Source organism: Ostrea edulis, chromosome 8 (genome assembly GCF_947568905.1).
Source record: "Ostrea edulis chromosome 8, xbOstEdul1.1, whole genome shotgun sequence".
Classification (NCBI taxonomy): domain Eukaryota; kingdom Metazoa; phylum Mollusca; class Bivalvia; order Ostreida; family Ostreidae; genus Ostrea; species Ostrea edulis.
The window spans coordinates 35,710,740-35,732,584 of record NC_079171.1 but is presented as its reverse complement, the minus strand read 5'-3'; the positions used below and the strand labels follow the sequence as shown (position 1 = coordinate 35,732,584).

The 21,845-nt window shown below is 36.7% G+C and overlaps 1 protein-coding gene across 1 annotated transcript; it reads right to left on the bottom strand.

Moving 5' to 3' along the window:
- Nucleotides 1-12,122: 12,122 nt before the first annotated feature.
- On the bottom strand, nt 12,123-19,012 carry LOC125663150 (fibroleukin-like). The gene is made up of 4 exons (XM_048895457.2): nt 18,986-19,012; nt 16,315-16,411; nt 14,979-15,146; nt 12,123-12,373 (listed from the first exon to the last, which is right to left on the bottom strand). Exons 1-4 carry the CDS (start codon nt 19,010-19,012, stop codon nt 12,123-12,125), a joined length of 543 nt encoding a protein of 180 aa, XP_048751414.2.
- Nucleotides 19,013-21,845: the final 2,833 nt, after the last annotated feature.

Genomic DNA, 21,845 nt, shown 5'->3' with positions numbered 1-21,845 from the left:
TCAGACAGATTTGACCCAATGATAGGTTGTATTGGCAAAGTAAATTGTTATAACGACCATATAATTCGCGAAATGCTGACTTTAAACGAAACAGTTGAAACTCCTTCACCATCAACTTGTTTGTCAGTAGCCTGTCTCCATTTAAAGACTAATCATATACAGAATTTTTTCGCGATTTGTCTACATTTTGACTATACAGGACCTGTTCCGATGCCGAACATTTTTGACGTTGTGTCGCATCCTGTGAATGCATGTAGAAAGGGAAAGGATTGACAAACTTCGTTTCCTAAAAAGACGTCTGGTTTTAACGATATTCTTTACTTATATTAGGGGCAAGATCAAAAATTCAATGTCTCACAAAAAACTAAGTTCACATAGTTTTCACCAAGAACCCCCCCCCCCCCTTTTTTAAAAACTTAATATGAAAGGTGAAGATAACGAACAGTGATCAATCTCATAACTCCTACAAGCAATACAAAATAGATAGTTGGGCAAACACGGACCCCTGGACACACCAGAGGTGGGATCAGGTGCCTAGGAGGAGTAAACATCCCCTGTTGACCGGTCACACCCGCCGTGAGCCCCATATCCTGATCAGGTAAACGGAGTTATCCGCAGTCAAAACCAGTGTGCCAAGAACGGCTTAACAATCGGTATGAAACAAATGTTGAAACTAATCGAATAACAAGAAAAGAAACGTACGATTATAAATAACACTCTGTATACCTTTTCTACTGTTTATTCACAAATGAACGTGTACATTAAATCTATTAAATGTTCATTAATATGTTTTAACTATTATGTGGTATTCAACAGTCGCTTGTCTTTTTCCTTTTTCCACTAAAGTGTAATCGATGTCGGACGACAGAAACTTGCGGGAGTTTTTATTCCCCTCCTCCTAACTAATTGAATTTAAATTTTCATCCGACATTGATTTCGTCCCTTAGGGCAGTTATGTTTATTTCAGAGTTCGTTGCTATTTCTGTGCTTTATATATATACATTTCAAACACAATATGCATTTTGTATGATCCTCTAAAATTTACGATAAATAACTGTATCGTGTGCCAGCGTGGCGAGCATTCCATCGTCATCGAAAACAAGTGTTGTCTTGAATAGATGGCCGGACGGTCTAGCGCGCTGTTCGCATGCTGCTAGGAGATATGGTTCCGCAGGTTGTGAGCCCAAGACTAATTAAAAAGAGTAACTACTCGATTTTACATCAAATCATGATAATATGCGCAAGTGTTTACTTACATTGATTTTTATTATTTATATTATCAATGTTTTATTATCATTATTATTACCCATGAATGACTCCCCAAACCTGAATTTGAAAAAGAAAAGCAAAAATACTTTACTTACTTAGTTTTATAAAAGTTTTTAATACAAAACGCTTGCTCAAATGATGAAGATACAAAATAACTGAAACTTTTAACCCGAATGGCTTTCCATACTTTCTTTTTTAACAACCGTAATTCCCCCTTGTAAATTGACACTAATTCTTTACGATTTCATTTATAATTGATTATTCATAACTTCTAAAGAAAATATTGTGTTTTATAATTAAAATTAATTCAGTAGAGGGTCAAACAAAATATTTTGAAGCTTTATTCGGGAAAGTTCCCCGGGAATGGAAGTCGGCAAAGAATATGAGATGCTGAGCAATATTGTATGTATATAGAAGGTCTTAAAATCACCTTTTTAATACAACTGTTAAGCTGTTTAATCGCGTGTTTTTATTACATGCAATTTAGATCGTTGTGTATAACTTTATTCCGATGACTTTCACAGTTAAGTTACTCCCCTTTACGTGTACGGCGTGCCGTAAACACCACAAAATAGCAATGGTTTACTAAAATATTCAAGTCTAAATTTTAAATATTTCCCATTGTCCGATTTTGTCCGATTTTTTGTATGTTGTTAATCACGCTTTTGTTTATTAAATTCCGTCGAGTTTGTTTCTGCTGCAATTACTTTGAGGTGATTTGCTAGATTGACTAGACTAATATAGTCGCCTCTTACGACACGCAATGAGTCCTGAGGACCTATTCTAACCCAGATATCATAACGCGTTGAAATGATTTCAATTACATCAGATGTAAATCTTTGTAGAAAGTCAAGTAGAGAGAGAGAGAGAGAGAGAGAGAGAGAGAGAGAGAGAGAGAGAGAGAGAGAGAGGGAGAGAGAGTTCGAGAGAGTTCTTACCGTCCATCCCCCACCAGCCGTCTCCATGTCACAGTATACGTCAATTCCATGACATCTCGTGGAGAACGGATATATTTTGTATACACCTGATTTTGTCCGTCCACTTTGCAGAATTACACTACAGTCCCTTGGAATGTGCAAATCTAGAAACGAAGAGGTTTAATGTTTATCTCATGTTGCCATTGAAAGACATGTTTAAAAAACGGTATGGAACACTTTTATTCGGTTTTCAACAAATCCTTGTCACCTGATCCGAAGGGTCTGTGTTTGACTAATTCTTAATCTACTCTGGGTATTTTCGCTCTTTCAATAGTACAAAACACCGTGAAACGGAATTGATGAAAAGCAGTCACATACGGTATAGATGTCATGTAAAGGGATCTATTTACAAAAGGTTCATTGGCTACATCGCTCACATTGACCCATATTATTTTCCCGATATTTGTAAAAATTTGATCCCTAAGGCCTTATCGTGGCCCCATCCTAACCCCAGAGGGCCTCTGCATGATCTCAGAAAGCTTTCTTGTAAATTCTTACTTTCACAAAAATTAGGGTGCGGTCATTTAAAAATCTTCCTCTCAAGAACCACTGGGCCAGAATAATTGAAATTTACATGAAAGCTTCTTGATATTCAAGTTTGTTAAAATTCTGACCACCAGGGATGGGTTGGGACAACAATAGAGGATCAAAGCTTTACGGATATGACCCTTCATTTTAAGAAAATTCAATTCCCGTTACTCATAGATACATAGTACCAAGTTTGGTTGAAATTGGCCAATTGGTTCTGGAGAGGAAGATATTCTAAAGGTCTACAATGTATTTTGCTATCATATATCCCCATGGAAAGGGGAGTGACCCTTCATTTGAATCAACTTGAATTCCCATTCACCAAGAATGCTTTGTGCCAGGTTTGGTTGAAATTGGTCCATTGGTTCTGGAGAAGGTGGCCGAGTGGTTAGAGCATCGTGTTCAAAATCACGCGGCCTCTCAACTCTGTCGGCGCAAGTTCGAATACCGCTCGCGCCGGTAAGTAAAACAGTTTCCCAGCTTACTTTTGGAAGGTCGGTGGTCTCTTCCCAGGTACATTGTATCTGGGTTCTCTCTTCCACCAATAAAAACTGGGTGCCACCAGATAACTGCAAAATTGTTAAATGTGGCGGAAAACATCAATCAATCAATCTGGAGAAGATGAAAATGTGAAAAGTTTACAACGATAACAACGGCAACGGACACATTTCGATCAGAAAAGCTCACTTGAGTCCTCGACTCAGGTGACCAAATAATGCACAAAGTAGATGTGCCAAGAGTTAACAAATGATACCATCTGGGCAGTAATTCCTCCATCCCTCTTCGTATACTACCGTCTGTTTTGTGTTACATGTTTCATGGAGTCGACATTTCTTCACCCGTGGGTTGAATCCAAAACAACCGCAGTTCTTTCTACTCTCAGAACACATGATGGAACATGCAATCGGAGAGTTCGTCGTATTTTCGGTCAGAAAACTGTTTTGGAAAAACGTGTTGTCGAACTCCAGTTCTGCTTCGAAATGACTAGACTTCACATCAGCTCTTGTTGACGTACAGAACAATAGAGATAAAACAAGCGCTTTAATACGCGTCATCATAATGTTTCCTCTCATTTCCTTGATATATGTTTGTATCACAGCGTGAACCAGGTGTGTGACATTTTCATCGTCTAGTTTGTCCAATCTCTCCGGATATATCGCGATTCACGGAATATTATAAAACATCTCGTTACAGCTTATGTCCCTTATATCCGATGTAAAACTTGTACGGTACGACAAGTGGAAAATAGGGTCTTTTCGTAATGAAGTGAAAACCTACTTTAGTCATCGATGCTTTACAACATGCTGCACTTTCAATAGATCAGATGATGTTGGTATTTTAATTATTCATAAATCGATTACATTTTCATTCCTGGAGAACATCATTCCACACTTTCAGACCATTGATTTCCAGCAAGCTTGAACATATAAATTCTTAATTTTAATTTTGTATTGAAGACTATTTGTTTCAATTTCAGCAAGTTTGAATATATCAGTTTCCATCTGGATTTGGTATTCCTTATACATAATGTAGACTGTAGAAGTTATGAGATTGATCAATGTTCGTTATATTCACCTTTTTTTTTTAGTAAATATTCATATCGTTATAACCAATATTCATCATATTCGATATACTATAGTCAATTTTTAAATCGAGGTAAGCTACTGACAAACAAGTTGATGGTACAGGGGTTTCAACAGTCTCGATTGAAGTCAACATTTCGCAAATTCTATGGTCGTTATAACGATCTAGTTTGTCAATACAACCTCGCATTGGGTCAAATGCTGTCTGACGTGTTTCATACCGATTGTTAAGCAGTTCTTGGCACACTGATTTCGACTGCGGATAACTCCGTTTACCTGATCAGGATATAGGGCTCACGGCGGGTGTGACCGGTCAACAGAGGATGCCTACTCCTCCTAGGCACCTGATCCCACCTTTGGTGTGTCCAGGGGTCTGTGTTTGCCCAACTATCTATTTTGTATTGCTTATGGGAGTTATGAGATTGATCACTGTTCGTTGTTTCACCTTACACGTGAATGATACAACCTTTTTTAATCTGCCAGTGAGAATCTAGTTTACGCAGAGAGGATCTACAACCACGAGACGTGTACAGTAACGCAAAATTAAAAGACTGGCGTATCGTTAACTGATCAATTTCTTTTCCCATTCATAAGTAAATCGATTACAATTTCATTTTTAACGAACATGATTCACACTGTCACGCAAGTTTGAATATTTCAGTAAACGTTCATTTTAATGTCATAGAACTATAAATAATTAATGCAAGGCACCATGCATATTTCATCAGTTTGCCCTTACCAAAGAATGTTTTTATATAAAAATATGAGGCTTTTAAATTCATCATCAATATTGGAAAGCAAGTGCATAAAATACACAGAATATTTGCCTTAAACGTGCAACATACTAGTATACATTTGTTAAACTTAGAAAATAAAGTTTGTATTAATTATATTGTAGGTTTTTTTTCGCCTTTTATATCTTGATGAATTGTAAAGACAGTCATTTCTTCATGAAGGCAAGACAGTTGACCATATGCAGAACATGCCTCCGCGCACCGAACTAGCCCAGAAACACAAAACTGCACGCAGGCAACAATGAAAAACACGGGAAGCCGACGACGGAGAAGCCGAAACCACCCTGCCTGTCACAAAGTATACCTCCAATGTCCACTTCAAATAAAATATCTAAGTACGAAGCAGAAGTGAACAACTTTGTGGTGTCTTTCACCTCGAGCCCTCAGGGACACATCGAATCGCCATGTGATAAAAGTTACCACTGTCAATAGACAAAACGCCTTCGATATATCTAAATGTCGTATTAAAGGCCATAGGAAGGGTTTTTTTCTTTTCACGTAGACGTTTTTGAATGGATTCTGCTTCATATGAATATAGAAACAGGTCATCTAACAAAGGAGCACAATTCGTGCCCATGGATATTCCAACAGACTGTTGGAAGACCTGATCACCAAAGACCACGAAGATTATGTCAATGAGGAAGTCTAGCATATTAATTTTATTTCAACTTCAGAGTACTTGTGAGTAGAATCAGAGTGACGTTCAACAAATTATTATTTGGATGGTTGATCACTACATATGAATATTTCTGTTTTCCATTTTTTGTTAAAGAAGGAACTGTCCATGATGTCCAAAAGCCTAGTCTTTAATTCATCGCGAAGAATGGTCGTGTATGTGGTCGTTATAACTATCTACTTCGTCAGTAAAACCTTGCATTGGGTCAAATGCTGTCTGACGTGTTTCATACCGATTGTTAAGCAGTTCTTGGCACACTGATTTCGACTGTGGATAACTCCGCTTACCTGATCAGGATATAGGGTTCACGACGGGTGTGACCGGTCAACAGGGGATGCTTACTCCTCCTAGGCACCTGATCCCACCTCTTGTGTGTCCAGGGGTCCGTGTTTCCCCAACTATCTATTTTGTATTGCTTATAGGAGTTATGAAATTGATCACTGTTCGTTATCTTCACCTTGCATAATGTTGAAAAGTCATTGGTTTTGATGTTGTTGATTTCTTAGAATCGACATTTGATTAACACTACTTCTGGCATATATAGTCGCACAGTAAGTTTGAAGTTACTCCTTCACAGCTGTTGATATTTTCGTGAGGAGCAAAGATAGGGGCTTGGTAGAGCACTTACTGGATCCAGTAATGTATCTTTGTTTGTAAGGGTTTTATGTACTTTAGGAATCCAGTATAGGTACGGTAACTCATATTCATTCGACCCATTGACTGGGATATTTAATGTATCTAAAACTGAAGCATGGTTTTGGAGAATTTCATCTTCTGAAAGGGCAGTTGGAGTATAAGTATGCAATATCGTGTTCGAGACAGACTACTGACAAGCAAGTTAGTGCTGCAGGGGTTTTCACAATCTCGTTTGAAGTCTGCAATTACAAATGATTATTACGCTGTTGTTTGCCAATGCAGCTTGTCATTGGGTAAAATTCTGTCTGACATGTTTCATACCGATTGTTAGATCATTCTTTACACACTGCTTTTGACTACGTATCACTCCGTTTACCAGATCAAGATATAGGGCTCACGGCGGGTGTGACCAGTCAACAGAGAATATTTACTCCTAGGCACTTTATCCCGGCTTAGGTAAATCCAAGAGTTCGTGTTTGCCCAACTAACTCTTAATTTTGTATTTCTTATTGAAGTAATGAAATTGATTACAGGTCGTTATCTTCACCTTTTCAAATTACAGGAACATGAATTTGCTGTTTGGATATTTGCATTCAATTTTTATTGTCTTTTGAATATAAATTAAAGAGAATAAAGTTGGTAGAAATGTGCATTTGTTTTTTTTTTAATGCTCTTTTGTCTATGCAAATAGGAAAGATGCATAAGTATTTGTTAGTAATGTAAACACCATCGGTGACCATAATATTTACTCTCATTTGGTGAAAGGTATTCAAGTTTGTTCAAATAAAGGGCCATGGTCACTTCAAATGGGACATAATCATGAAAATGTGAAATTAGAATGGGATCATTTAAACATCTTCATAAGAACCACTGGTCCTGAAAACTTCACATTCACACGAAACTTCTTGATATAGTGCAGATTCAAGTTTGTTAAAGTCATGCCCCACAACGATAGGGTGGGTCCCCAATAGGCTATCAGTTTTACATGGGAATATAGAGGAATTTAAAAAAAAATATTATTCTCAAGAACTACTTGGCCAGGAGAGCTCAAATTTACATGATAGCTTTCTTACACATTCAAATGTGTTAAATTCATGACCTCGGGGGTATGATGGGGCCACAGTATGGGGATCAAAGTATATCAGGAAAATTTTTCCAAGAACCACTGGGTCAGAAAAGCTCAAATTTATATGAAAGCTTTCTGGCATATTGCAAATTGAAGTGTATTAAAGTAATGGCCCCCAGATGTTGGGTGGGATTAAGGTTTTACATGGGGGACATCTAGGAAAATCTTTTAAAATCTTCTTCTCAAGAACCACTAGGCCTGAGAGATTTATATTTACATGATGGCTTCCTGATATCGTTCAGATTCAGGTTTGTGAAAATCGTGGTCTCCGGGTGTACGGTGGGGCCATAGTAGGGAGTCAAAGTTTTACATGGGAATATATAGGTACAATCTTTGAGAATCTTCCTCTCAAGAACCATTGTGCCAGAAAAAGTTTACATTATCTTCCTGACATAGAGTAGATCAAAGTTCGTACAATTCATAGTCTCCGGGGGTAGGGTGGGATCCATCGTCACTAGTCGTTGCGGCTGAGTCCGGTAGTACATGTACCTACCCTACCTCAAACTGTGGCTGCATGATCAACGAAACAATCGATTTTCATGAATATTAATGAAATGACACAGCAATTGTTGACCAAACCCAGTTACAATAACAGATTTCCGATATTTTAATGACTGCGCCCACATCTAATACGTGAAGTATTTGTTTACAAGTAATAAGGGACAAAACAAGATTACATATTGATTGATTGAATAGTTCACTCATATGAAGATGTCACCACTGCCGGTGAAGGGCTGCAAAATGTAGGCCTATGCTCGGCGCTTGTGGCCATTGAGCAGGTAGGGATATTTATCATGCCACACCTGCGTCCTGCGCAGTTGTGCTCAAAAGCCCAGGAGCCAATTTCCTTACTGGACACTAATCTAATGAGAGCGATAATTTATTAAACCGATGAAGTCAACAAAGAAGCGTCCATTAATTACAATAGCTAAAAAGGTGTCCAGTTTGTTCTCAATCAACAATCCTCGGATTATTCCGCTACGAGCACGCAATGCCCTCCGAATCATTTTCTTTCCACCAAAACAAAACAAAAACAAAAAACATGGAAGCTCACCGATTGGTTGACTTATGAATATAAATATTCATGAAATCAAGGATTGCTTTAATTATGAAACCACGGCATTTGACGTGGTGTAAACGGAGACAATAGGCGTGGCTCGCGACGATGGGTGGGGCCACAATAGGGGATTAAAGTATTACATGCTGATATATAGGAGAAATCTTTTTAGAAATATTTCTTGAACTATTTAAGGAAGGACTTTCATATTTTGTATATAGATTCTTTACGGAAACACCTTTCATGTGATGCATGGTGTGTGACCTTGACATGGAAGTGTTAATAAAGATATGATTTATTCCATATATCGCTTCATAACCGGAAGGTATTGAGTTCGAGTCCCGCCTATGCCATGGCCGCGTTAAACCTAAGACGATAAAATACGTAATAATTACTCCTTCGCCAAACGCTTGCCTTTAAAAGTGAAAATCACGGGTTCACCTTGTCGTGACAGGCGTTGGTATGCTAAAGAACCCTCACTAGTATGGCCCTGGGCGCTAAACAAAGGTTTAAATGTGTGGTACTTCACCTACAGCTAATGCCGTCACAATAAGAGTGACAAATTCTCAACATGACATTAAAAAAAACATATGACGACCTTCACCTTGGAGTTTGACATGCTTTTAAGGAATCACAACTTAGTAAATATATCCGGAGTAATTTTAGTTGAGGCTTTCATTATTTAGCTCACCTGACCCGAAGCCTCAAGTGAGCTTTTCTGGTCGAAATTTGCCCGTTCTCTGTCGTCCCCGTCGTTGTAAACTTTTCATCTTTTCGACTTCTTGGCAACTTTCAACCATTATTGGCAAAAGACTTTCATGCAAATGTAAACTTCTTTGGCCCATAAAGTTGCATAAATATTATCAATGCAAAAAAACATTTTCGATATTAACATCATAGTACATGTGCGTAAAATCTGAGTATCACTTAAAACAACACAATGAATTGACAAAGTATTTAATGAATGTGCATATCACTTCAAGAAGGAATTTATCACTTTTGACAACACATATCACTAATGGTAACTGTTGCACATCAAATTGAGAATATTCGTAATGAATATGCACTGTACATGTCATCTACGACAACACAACGAATTGAAAGAATTCATCATCAATTTATATAATAGTTTAAGAACATACGTATATATAACGTCTATCTATCTAAAATTTATATAAATCACAGTCTTCGGGAAAACTGAAATTCTGTGATTAGAAGTCATATGAGTCGAAAGGAGTAAATATCGATGGTCTTGGTTGTCGGAGTTTTAAGCTTATTTGATCCCCTCATGATGTATCACTCTAACGTACGTGTATATTTCGGATCACTGAGATCAAACAGTACAAAACCATTGTGACACCTTTTAAAATTATTGATCTTTTTTTTTTTAATTTATGACTTATTTAAAAAAAACAAGCATAGGTGTTATTCAATATACTCCCTTCTGTTCCATTACTCTCACATTCTCTACACAGAGTAGCAAATATTTCAATAAAGTTATGAAAATATTAGGAATGTAATATGAATTTTGCATTATTTCTATTTATCAGTCATGTAAATATATTACCGATCATCAGTACTCATATACATCTACTTCTGCATTAATTGTATACATGTATTAATCAGGCTTGATATGTCGTATACATTGATGTACATGTACAAAGTAGATCTACCAAAATGCCTTTCATCACATGCCATTACCTCTCCATCATTGGTATTTTCTCCAATCAAGCAATTCCTCTTTTTAAAAGTTAATCAAAAATATTATGCATGCAATATCTAATTGTTTTTTGTTGTTGAAAATTTAGCAGATCGACAGATCAACAATCCCTGAAGTAGAAACATATATATTACCAGAAGTTTTCCCTCTCGTTGTCTATACATCCCAGTGAGGGCGCTGCTAAATTAGGAACATATTTTTCCGCCACAGAATAGGCGATCCCTCTGCTTTACATTTAAAGTCATATATGTAAGCTATGCTTAATTTGTATAACATGATATCAATTTGACAATATTCACTCTTTTTACGCGTCCATTCATTCTAATATGTACCCCGGTTGAATCGTGTTGATTGGCTGATGTCACAGTTCAAAAGCACGGTAACTTATATATGCACAACTATGTAGTTATCGATATAGTTTTCTTGGAATCTTTTACATTAGTCTTAAATTGTAATATTCCTTTAAAAGGTGACTGTTATGAGAATGGGGAGGGGTTAAAGACGGTAAATAGATGTAACTAAACGCAATTTGATTTTAAATTTGACTAATAGTCAGCCGTTTATTCATATTCAACACAAATAATTGATATACTAGTATGCCTTGTCGCGAAGTAGGTTTTTATACTTCAGTCTTTAGACAAGGGATGAAAGGTGAAGGTAACGAACAGTGATCACCCTCATAACTCCTATATACAATACAAAACGTGCCCCTGGGTATACCAGAGGTGGGATCAGGCGCCTAGGAGGAGTAAACATCCCCTGTTGACCGGTCACACCCACCGCGAGGTTTACATTGTGATCAGGTAAACAGAGTTATCCGTAGTCAAAATCAGTATGCCAAGGGCATATTATTTTACAAGGATGTGTATATGTCAGTCCGTTCTTCTTTTAGGAGTGTAATTTTTAATTTAATCTTCAAAAACCCCGGTCTGTTAATCAACTAATGAAGGAAAACATTAATCAACGACCGTATAAAGGCTCGTAAAAGTCAGTCGTACGTAAAACTCTGATCTTAAGGAATCGCACAGGAAATTATTCTTCCCCTAATCGTGTAATATACTTTACGGTGTGATCGTTGAGACGAGAGAAGACTCTTGAGCATCTTGCAACGTAATTTAGATATCCATATAACACGGGGAATTTCCCGCACTCGACGTAAACGCGTCACATTTCAGTTGGACGCTATTTTGTTCTTTTAAGCGAAGCAATTGTCAAGAAGTGAAAAACATGTCTGGTTATCAAAAATTGTTTGTGGTACTTTTCAATCAATTTATTTCATTGACGGTTTTTTTTAATGAAGTACCGCAGCGACGGCGACACTTTTTTCCAGAGCAATTTCGGTATTAAAACTGAAAAGCAAATCACGTGACTTATTCGTGTAAGCACTGGAGCGAGCTCGATATAAAATATCGTTTTTGCACTAGGACGTCTAAAGGGGGGAGGGGGCGTAGTTCCATATACGTGCTTAGAAAAAATACTTTAAAACGAAAATTTAAAAAAATGCCATTCTCTGTTTGCAAGATATGTGAGACATACTTGATCGGGAAATCATGAGTTATGATGTATATATAAAATCAACATTGATGAAAATATTGTGTATGTCTTAAAGTAGCTACAGGTCTTCGATTATATGTTCCCCATTTTCTGTGTCAACCCCAACTAAGTAAGTCGATACCACTTAAATCACATCAACACAAAATTAGCGATTTGAAAGTATATTACAAATTCCTTATCAGCAATATATTATGATCAGCGCTTATCGAGGTGTTATCATCATTAAAGTCTCGTTCACCTTTGAACCAGGAGGAACTGTCGGGTTCCAAGACCCCCAGAAACATTCTGGAGACCAGACACCATTGAGGAATCCGTGAGCACAGTAAGCGAACCACCACCCTCCCATCAATCCTTTCCCACAGTCCCACTTAGGGTAATTGTCGTTGTTCCGATCCAGCGTGCTGAAATACATTCCATTCAGATTCATCAGAGACGAGTCGAACATGCTGTCACCTGTAGAGGAAATGGAAAAATCAATAGGAAAATTGTTAGGTCACCTGGGTCACTCAGGTGACATATTGCTATTGGTCTGCGTCCTTCGTCCTGCGTCGTCCATTGTGCGTTAACAATTAAAAAGGTTCAACTTCTTGAAAATCACAATTCCAATTCTTTATAAAATTTGGTAAGAAGCATCTTTGGGGCAAAGGGGACATACATTGTAAATTTCTGGACTTCTGCACCGTAGGACCTTGGGAAGGGGTCATAACTGCCAAAAAGTATCAAATTTTCAATAAACATTCTCTCTACAACAGCACATCTGTAAGATATTATAAATGTAAAACTTATACGGTACCAATTTTGATGCACCAGATCCGCATTTCGACAAATAATGTCTCTTCAGTGATGCTCAACCGAAATGTTTGAAATCCGAAAAACTATGAAGTTTTAGAGCTACATATAGCCAGAAACAGCGTGCCAAAAAAGTGGAACCAAATACGTCTAAGGATAAGAGCTATGCATGAGGGAGATAATCCTTAATTTTGAAATGAATTTCTAAATATACATCCGTATTTTCAAGCTAGTAAAGAAGTACTTAGCTACTGGGCTGTATAGACTGCATAGTCATGTAGAGCAGGAACGCCTCTACCAAAATTGTAAATTTCATGATCCCTAGGTAGTGGTTCTAACTGCAGGGTAGGGAAAACCATAATCAAAATTCACAAGAACTGTTCAGTACCCGTACGATTTTCATAAAAATCGCATAATGGATTTGATAATGAAATCAATGAAAAGAAAGTCATTGCCCTTAGATTCAATATCATTGATTATTCATATATGATTTCAGACTTTTGAAATATGTTGTGCTTAGCAAGATTTTTATAATCATCATCGGAAAAGATTCAAACAAAATATGTATGTTTATATCATTCATAAATATAAATAAACCATTGATTTAGCAAAATGTTATGACGTCACATAATGTTGGAATAACTTTAAATAACATCTTATTTAATTTTATTGATACTAAATTGATATTCAGAGGGAGCAGTTAACTCTTTACTAAAATTGGAACGGTAGTATTGTTTCACCGCTTAACTTTTTTAAAGTTATCATTTCAGAATGATTTTTATGTCAATAGTCGTATAACCAGATGATGATGTACAAGAATTTATGTTTTGTTTTCTCAATTATCGGTCATGATATCATTGCTTGGTGTATTTTTTGTATTGACAACTCTGTATGTGAGGAGATGCGGAAATTGAAACTTACTTTGGAATTGCTCTGTAAGCAACTGTTATATTTATAATGTATAACCTAACGTGCAGTGATACCGTAGATTGAAATTACTACTTCGTTAACAAGTTGTCAGGAAAATCCTATTTCACAAGATCTATACCTGTATTTTCAGCACCAGGATGGTCAGTTCTATTGCTCTGGCGCCGTATAGTGTCTGTGTAAGGGTGAACGTTGGAATGCAAACGAAAGTTGTTTACTTCTAAATGTCACAGATGGACAGAGTCAATCAGAATTGTTTGTCCTTGGAAAATAATATATATATACCCATGTATTGTGTGTTTTGAGTAGAGAGGTAGGGAGTTGTTGGTAAATTCTGCACTTGTACAGACTTGAATAAAAGTTGTAAAATTAACTTGGATTTGTCTCCCAAAGATACAACCTGAAAAGGTTTACATACATATTTATATGAATTTTCATAAAAGGTTACATTTATTTATGTGATAAAATAAGAAGAGATCACGGTAATGTGGGTTTCGAGTATTTCACAACTAATAAAAAACGGAACATATTTTTAAAAGATCTTTCCTCCCATGAAACTCAAATTCCTTTTTACATTTATTATGGATTGTCGTGCAAGGTGAAGATAACGACAGTGATCAATCTCATAATTCCTACAAGCAATACAAAATAGATAGTTGGGCAAACACGGACCCCTGGACACACCAGAGGTGGGATCAGGTGCCTAGGAGGAGCAAGGATCCCCCGTCTAGCAAATCTTTAAAAAAAACCTTCTTTACAGACCAAAACGCGACGAAAATATTCACTGTTAAATCATTTTCAAATGAGGTTAAAGTATGAAAAATGAAGTTGAACCATTTTTGTACTGAATGTAAAGTAATTTGACTAATCAACTTGTTTATTTGTATTAATAAGTATTTTAAATTATATATGTACATGTGTAACTTTTCAAAGCCTGATTTCAAGGAGCAGATGTTTTTCATCCCCTAATCAAAAGGGTCAAAACTGTTTAGAATATAAGAATTAAAAATGTAGGCGGAAATCCAAAGTTAACGTTTATAGTCCTTATATCATTCCAGTGGTACGCCCTAGTGATTAACAATTGAACAATTTCAACTTCTTGGTAAGTACCTTTCCATTTCTTTTTTGTATTTGGCAATAGCCCGTGGGACTAGTAATACCCTTAACTAATGAGGAGGTGATATGTAGCCCCTTAATAATTGTGACGTCTTGCAGTGTAAAGTTCGCTAAGTGTAAAGTGCACTAAGGTACATATCTGTCCAGCTTTGCGCTTTTCCCCTGGAAACCTAACTACACTGCGTGCGTGAAAACTCTCTCCCCTTCCTCTTTCGTTCATTCGTACCTAGTGTCCCTGTTGCCGGTCCTCCCAGAAATAGTTTGTATTTGTTTGCCTCGTCAGCTATAGAGAACTGGCCATATAACTCGTACAGCGTTGTACCATTTTGTAACTTGATGACAACGCAGAGAGAGGAGTCGTTCCCCTTTGTTAATAGGTGGATTTCGTCTTTTCCTACAGAATTTGTCGAATTTGTAACAAAAAGAAACATTGCAGTATCAATAATATTTATCACAAAAATAAATACATACAGAACTGTACACATTTATATGAACATATTTATTTAAAGTACAGTGTAATTATGCCGAAGGGAAGTGTGATATAATGGCGGATCTACATAGAGATTATGGCGGAATGTCCTCCCCCATCCCTGTTGTCGCAGTTTCCCGATAGTAGAACGTTTGCATTGTAACTGGGAGGTCCTAAATTCGACTCCTGTTTGTGTGATTGCTGAGGCAAACGAAAGACACAAACATAGGTAGCGATTGCTCCTTCGCAAAACGCTTGGCATTCATAAAAGTAGAAAATAACGAATAGTGATCGATCTCATGTAAAGGTGAAAATAACGAACAGTGATTAATCTCCGGGAAAAGTAAAGATACCGGACAGTGATCGAACTCATGAAAGGGGGAAAAGAAACTGATTAATCACCTAATTCCTATTAAGAATATAAAATTAAGAGTAGGGTAAACACGGACCTCCTGGACACACAAGAGATAAGATGAAATGCCTAGGAAAAGTAAGTATCCCTGTTGATCAGTCACATCCGCCATGAGCACTATATCTTGATCATGTGAACGGGGTAATTTGTAATCACAATCAGTGTGCAAAAAACGGCCTAACAATTTGTATAAATCACTTCAGACAGAATTCGACTTAACGACAACTTGTATTAGTGAGAATTTCAGGTCTTCTGGGTTTGACCTTCAAACGAGAGGTTCCGTATCACGACTGGTATGAGCACGTGAAAAACCTCATTCCTATGGTCCAGAAGTACAAGCCTGTGGTAATTCACCTACAGCTGGTGACGTCACAATATGTCATAATGAGCCAAACATGAAAGGTGAAGATAACGAAAACTGATTGATCTCGTAGCTCATATATGCAATACAAAATAGAGGTAGGGATATACCAGAGGTGGCATCAGGTGCCTAAGAGAATTTAGCATCCCCTGTCGACCGGTCACACCGCTCTCGACAAAACGTTAAAAAACCAAAAAGGTTATTTGTTGCCAATCTAGGATCCCTTTTGGGGTGGTATATGCACAAGCTACTTTTTGAAAATTTCCTAGATCCGTCCTTGCAATAAAATCATAAGAGATCGTTCGACCTGAAATACATACCGATCCAATAATCAATTCCTGGAAACCCGAACCCGATCTTGTAATCTTCCCAGGGACGATTGAAATCCACAGACCAATGAAGTCGTCTTTGAAATGCCTGTAAAATATTGGCAGCATTTGTTTTAATATGTTCTGTGGCGAATATGTATGTATATATGTCTCTATAAAAAATTAGAAAGATAATGTTAATTGTTTAATGGCTCTTCATATAATGATATTTTTCCCCAAAGAGTTTAATTATCTCCTACCTGTTGTTTTAATGGGTATATTGCTGGTTAGTTGACCTTTCCTTACATCTCAAGAAGTAGAAAACATATTTGTTAGCAGATTGCATATGGTTTCTATCATACCCACTAGAGATGATATACCGGTCGTGGTAGTTGAGTGGTAGTGTTACATATAGCTTCGCAAGCCCCGCTCAAAACCTAAGACTCAAAAATAGGTAGTGATTGTTCCGTCCCCAAGTATTCTAAATTTAGAAGTGAAAATCAAGCGTTTCTTAACTCTAAAAACTGGAAGTGTGGCAAGCGTTGGCACATTAAAGAACTCTGAATGTTGTAGCCGTGCGCGCTGAACATAGGTTTAATTTGTTAGTGTTTTACCTACAATTAGTTATATCTCAATATGAGTAGAAATTTCTCGACGGGACGTAAAATAAACAAACAATCAACACAGTTCAGATGCAGCAGATTACCTATATTTTCCAGATGTAATGACCAAAAAAAAAAAACCGAATCCCAACATGATGTATATAACTCAGACACAACTGTCTAAAGAGTTTGAAAGATCCTAAGAATTTGATATTTATGTTTCTCTTAAACTTATGACACAGTACTGTTGTAACACAATGTACAGCTCTACATGATATTGGTTTATGTTCGTTATCTTCGCCTTTCACAGAGAAGACTACCGCTGGTCTTACCACTGAACACGTGCCAGGCACTTGTTTTTTTCTTTCAGTTGAGGTCATGCATAAAAGAATATCTTGAATAGGACGTAAAACAGCGCACATACATTGTACAAACAGCAGTACTTTGAAATCACTTGGTTGGCTTTAAGAAATTATGCAGTTTTCCGTCGTGGTTTTTTTCCGTGGTATACCTCCATCCAACGGAATAAAATAATGAATTTATTCCTTATCATTTAATATTTTAAAACATTGAGTTCATATAAAACATTACATGATTTGAGTTGAATTAACGAGTTATTGTTGGACTACATTCCATGTCATTTCGAGATGGGCGTAGTAATTTTTGAATACACAACTTTAAAAAAAAATTAATCCTTTAGGCCTAATGGTAACTTCCACGAACTGTTGTTTACGGTAGAGCAAACGGGTTTCTTGTGGACTGAAGAATGAAGTTTTGAAAGGATGAGTTAAAGATAAGTCCTGCTGAGAGATAATTACTGGAATTTTGTTGAGTGGAACTGAAATTAAGCGCAAAGTTCGATATCGGTACTAACGGAAACCGTTGGACACGTGCATACTCATGATGTGGGATGCCAGGTAGGGTTCTCTTGAGAGTTGTCACGGCTTCCAGATAGACAAATTAGTGTTACTGATGGTTTTTCGAGTTTTATCAGTGAATTGCTTAGACATCACAGCTGTTGTAACTTCGTACGGAAGCCTGGTTTCGGTGTCAACTCATAAACATATTATTCCGGAGTTCGAAATCATCGTCGTTAAGGGCTACGATATTGCAGTGTATCTGGTATTTGGGATCTTGACATGAAGGAAGTTGTCGCAAGGTGCAAACTGGACTATTGTCATCCCCGGTTGAATACATTTAACTCTCAGCCCGGATTTGCAGAGGCAGACGTGCGTTGTTACATTTAGGGGTCATCAAATAGCCATGTTTATTTCATTTTGTATAATTAATAAGGGGCCTCCGTGGCCGAGTGCCTAGAGCATTGCGCTCAAAATAACACAGCCTTTCAACTCTGACAACGCGGGTTCGAATCCCGCTCGCGCCGTTAAGTGAGAAAGTTTCCCAGTTTACTTTCGGACGGTCGGTGGTCTCTTCTCGGGTACATTGTAACTGGGTTCTCTCTTCCACCAATAAAAACTGGGCGGGACCAGATAACTAAAAAAAATTGAGTGTGGCGGAAAACACCAATCATCAATTATTATTGATATCTGATATTTGTTTTTGTTTAATAAATTTACATACATCGATTGAATTTTTTAGTTTTTCTTTTCAGGATTCACTATTCTATATATAAATACGAAGCATCCAGAGGAATCCCAAACATTCCAATAGAAAATATATATTTTGTATATACGGAACGGCCATTTATTTTTTCCCCGTTGGATACGATATTCCAATAATTTTTCAACCAATGAAAAAGCGTGTAGCATGTAAAATTAAATGATGGTTGTATATTGTTTATCACCCCGCTCGCGGTTTTTTCACGGATATGGAGAAGTAATCATTGCCGGTGAAGGGCTGCAAAATTTAGGTTTATACTTGGCGTTTATAGCTTTTGAGCAGGGAGGGGCCTTTATTATACCAAACCTGCTGTGACACGGGGCCTCGGTTTTCGCGATCTAATCCGAAAGACCGTAAAATGTTATATCACATATATATTTTTGCAGGAACAGTTAAAGATAACGAACAATGATCAAGCAGAGAGAGAGAGAGAGAGAGAGAGAGAGAGAGAAAGTTCTTACCGTCCATCCTCCACCAGCCGTCTCCATGTCACAGTATACACAAATTGCATGTCTCGTCGACAATGGAGAGATTTTGTATACACCTGATTTTGTCTGTCCACCCTCTAGAATGGCACTGCAGTCCCTCGGAATGTGCGAAACTAGGAACGGAAAGCATATTTTGTATACCTTAATATGTTGACTTATAGAGAAATATTTGGTACATTGTATTTCAATTAACCAGAAAAAAGACATGTGACACTTTTACTCAGTTTTTAACTAGAAAGATGGTCAATATTGCTACTGTTAAATCTTATCTCGAGGTTATCGAGATTTACAGTCTGTCCGGTGCTTCTTTAGATAGCACTGTACAACAAGTAGAAGTCTGTTCAATGATTTACAACTGATATGGGAGGGCACATCGAGTGAGAGAGGATATTCCTATCAAAGGGGTATGGACATCCATTTTTGATCGATTAACATTGACAGCTTTTTTTCCATCAAAATATCTTTACACATGATACACTTTGTATTTGCATGACGGTCAATTCGAATCCTGGTTAATTACTATATTTCCACAATAACGTCTAGATGTGAACTAATTTCCCAACAAATATTGTAGCTAAATATTTCAAATAATATATCATCCCAGTGCCTTTAAATAATAATTATTCAAATAGCTAAAAGATAGATACCAACAACAACATGATTCGAATTGACTGGCTATCTAACATGGCTACGTCAACAAACAAAATCATTTCATGCTGGGAGTTTTCTGGTCGTACGGAATTATAATGATGATATGAAGGTATGTTAGGACACAAGTATAGTAGGAAAATATGTTAAGAAGTTTTTGATATTAAAGAGGGTGTTGTACCGAAGCGGGAACTTTCCCTAATCGGAGGTCCGTGCCAACACTTGTGACGTATTCATATTTATACTCAATGTGTATTTGTCATTTAAATGCTTGAAGGATACCCCTAGTACTAGGACAAGCCTAATACATTTTATGTGTCAATACATTATACATGTAGTCTAAAGATCATTTTTGAAATCATGAAAATTTAATTGTCTTTTTTCTGCAATCAGATACAATGCATACGGTTACATATTACGAGTAAATCAAATATCTAATATTTTTTACTACTACAGTCCAGAAGCCCTTATACTCGTATGTATTATTTTCTACAACCAATAATTGGCAACTGTATATGACTCTGACTACAAAACAAAATAAAATATGGGACGTTTAATACGCATTTATAAAGTTCAATATTATTCGAAGTACATGCACCTGTAAAATTGATTCAACATAGCAATTTGCTATTGGAATACATATAAACTCAAACTGTTTAACGGTTATTTACAGACCCTGAAGCGTACTACAATACTACAATATGTGCACGGAACGAAACGAAACGATTCTTGCACGGAACACTGAACGCTTTGCACGGAACGCTGAACGCTTTGCACGGAACGAAACGATTCTTGCACGGAACAGTAAACAGTTTGCACGAAACGCTAAACGGTTTGCACGGAACGATTTGCACGAAACGGTAGGCGTGGCTTGCATGCTTTGTAAATGATTATGAGTGGTTTACATGAAACGGTAGGCGTGGCCTGCACGCTTTAAATATGACTAAACGGTTCATAATAATGACTAGTAAAATTAAGCGCTAAAAGTTTTACATTATTAGGTTTTGGTCATTTTTGGGAGGAAGTGAAAGTGGATTTTTTAATTCGTATACAATAATTGACGGAAGAATGCGTGAAAAAAAAAAGAAACATACAAACAAAATATGGGATATATCAAACTCCAGTAAATGTGCTTTGTATCAACATTTTATTGATGATATTGATGTTCGATTATTAATTGACAAAACAGATATTAATCATATATATATACGTGAGCAAAGAATAAAAATTTTATCACCTAAACAAATAAAAAATAAAAACATCTTTACTTTTAAACAAACCTTTAGAAAACTCCGTACTTTCATTAAGAAAATAATAAAATAAAATGTGCTCCCCTACCGAGAATGCCCATACTTCACATTAATAATAACACGATTTTTTCTAACTTGATAAATATATAACAGCTTTTTGTCTTTATATTTTGTATACCATTGCATAATGGTGATGAGATCCAATAAATTGAATTGAGTACATGTAGTCTTGAAATATCACAAAGTATACCGTTGACAACGATTGAAATAAAAATACAGACGTTTTCTTGTTTATTCAGTGACTCACAAACTTGAGCGTCTTCTGAATGAAAGTTGTAAAACAAACGTACTAGGTTTTTGTCAATTATAACATAGCACGGGGTAAAATTCATCTCATCTCCGCTAGCAATGGGTTTTGGGTCAACTGTGCCTTCGTGGACGAATAATCTTGACTAGCGAAGATAGAAAAAATGCCTAGATAGTCCGCTTGCATAAACATGTATTATGAAGGTTAAATCGAAAAATTATCCAGTAAATTCAATGATTTCGTAGTATATATAGCTTGTATTTATTTTATTTTTAACTGAGAGGGAGATAGACAGCTAAGCACGTAACATTGTTTTAAAAAAGGGGGGGGGAATCATTCATTAGTCCTAACCCATGCCAGCGGGAAAAAAATAATATGTAAAGAAAACAATATGGGGAATTAAAAAAATATATATCACAATGAAAGGGATGGATAATTAATCAGAAAGAAATTGTACTTTCAAGATTTATACTGAACGTATTAAACTTCCAGTATCTGCATATATTCATGAATATTATAATCAATGACTACCAATGCTCTCTCTCTCTCTCTCTCTCTCTCTCTCTCTCTCTCTCTCTCTCTCATTATCTATTGCATCTAAATTTTAAAATGATTTCATATAGCAATT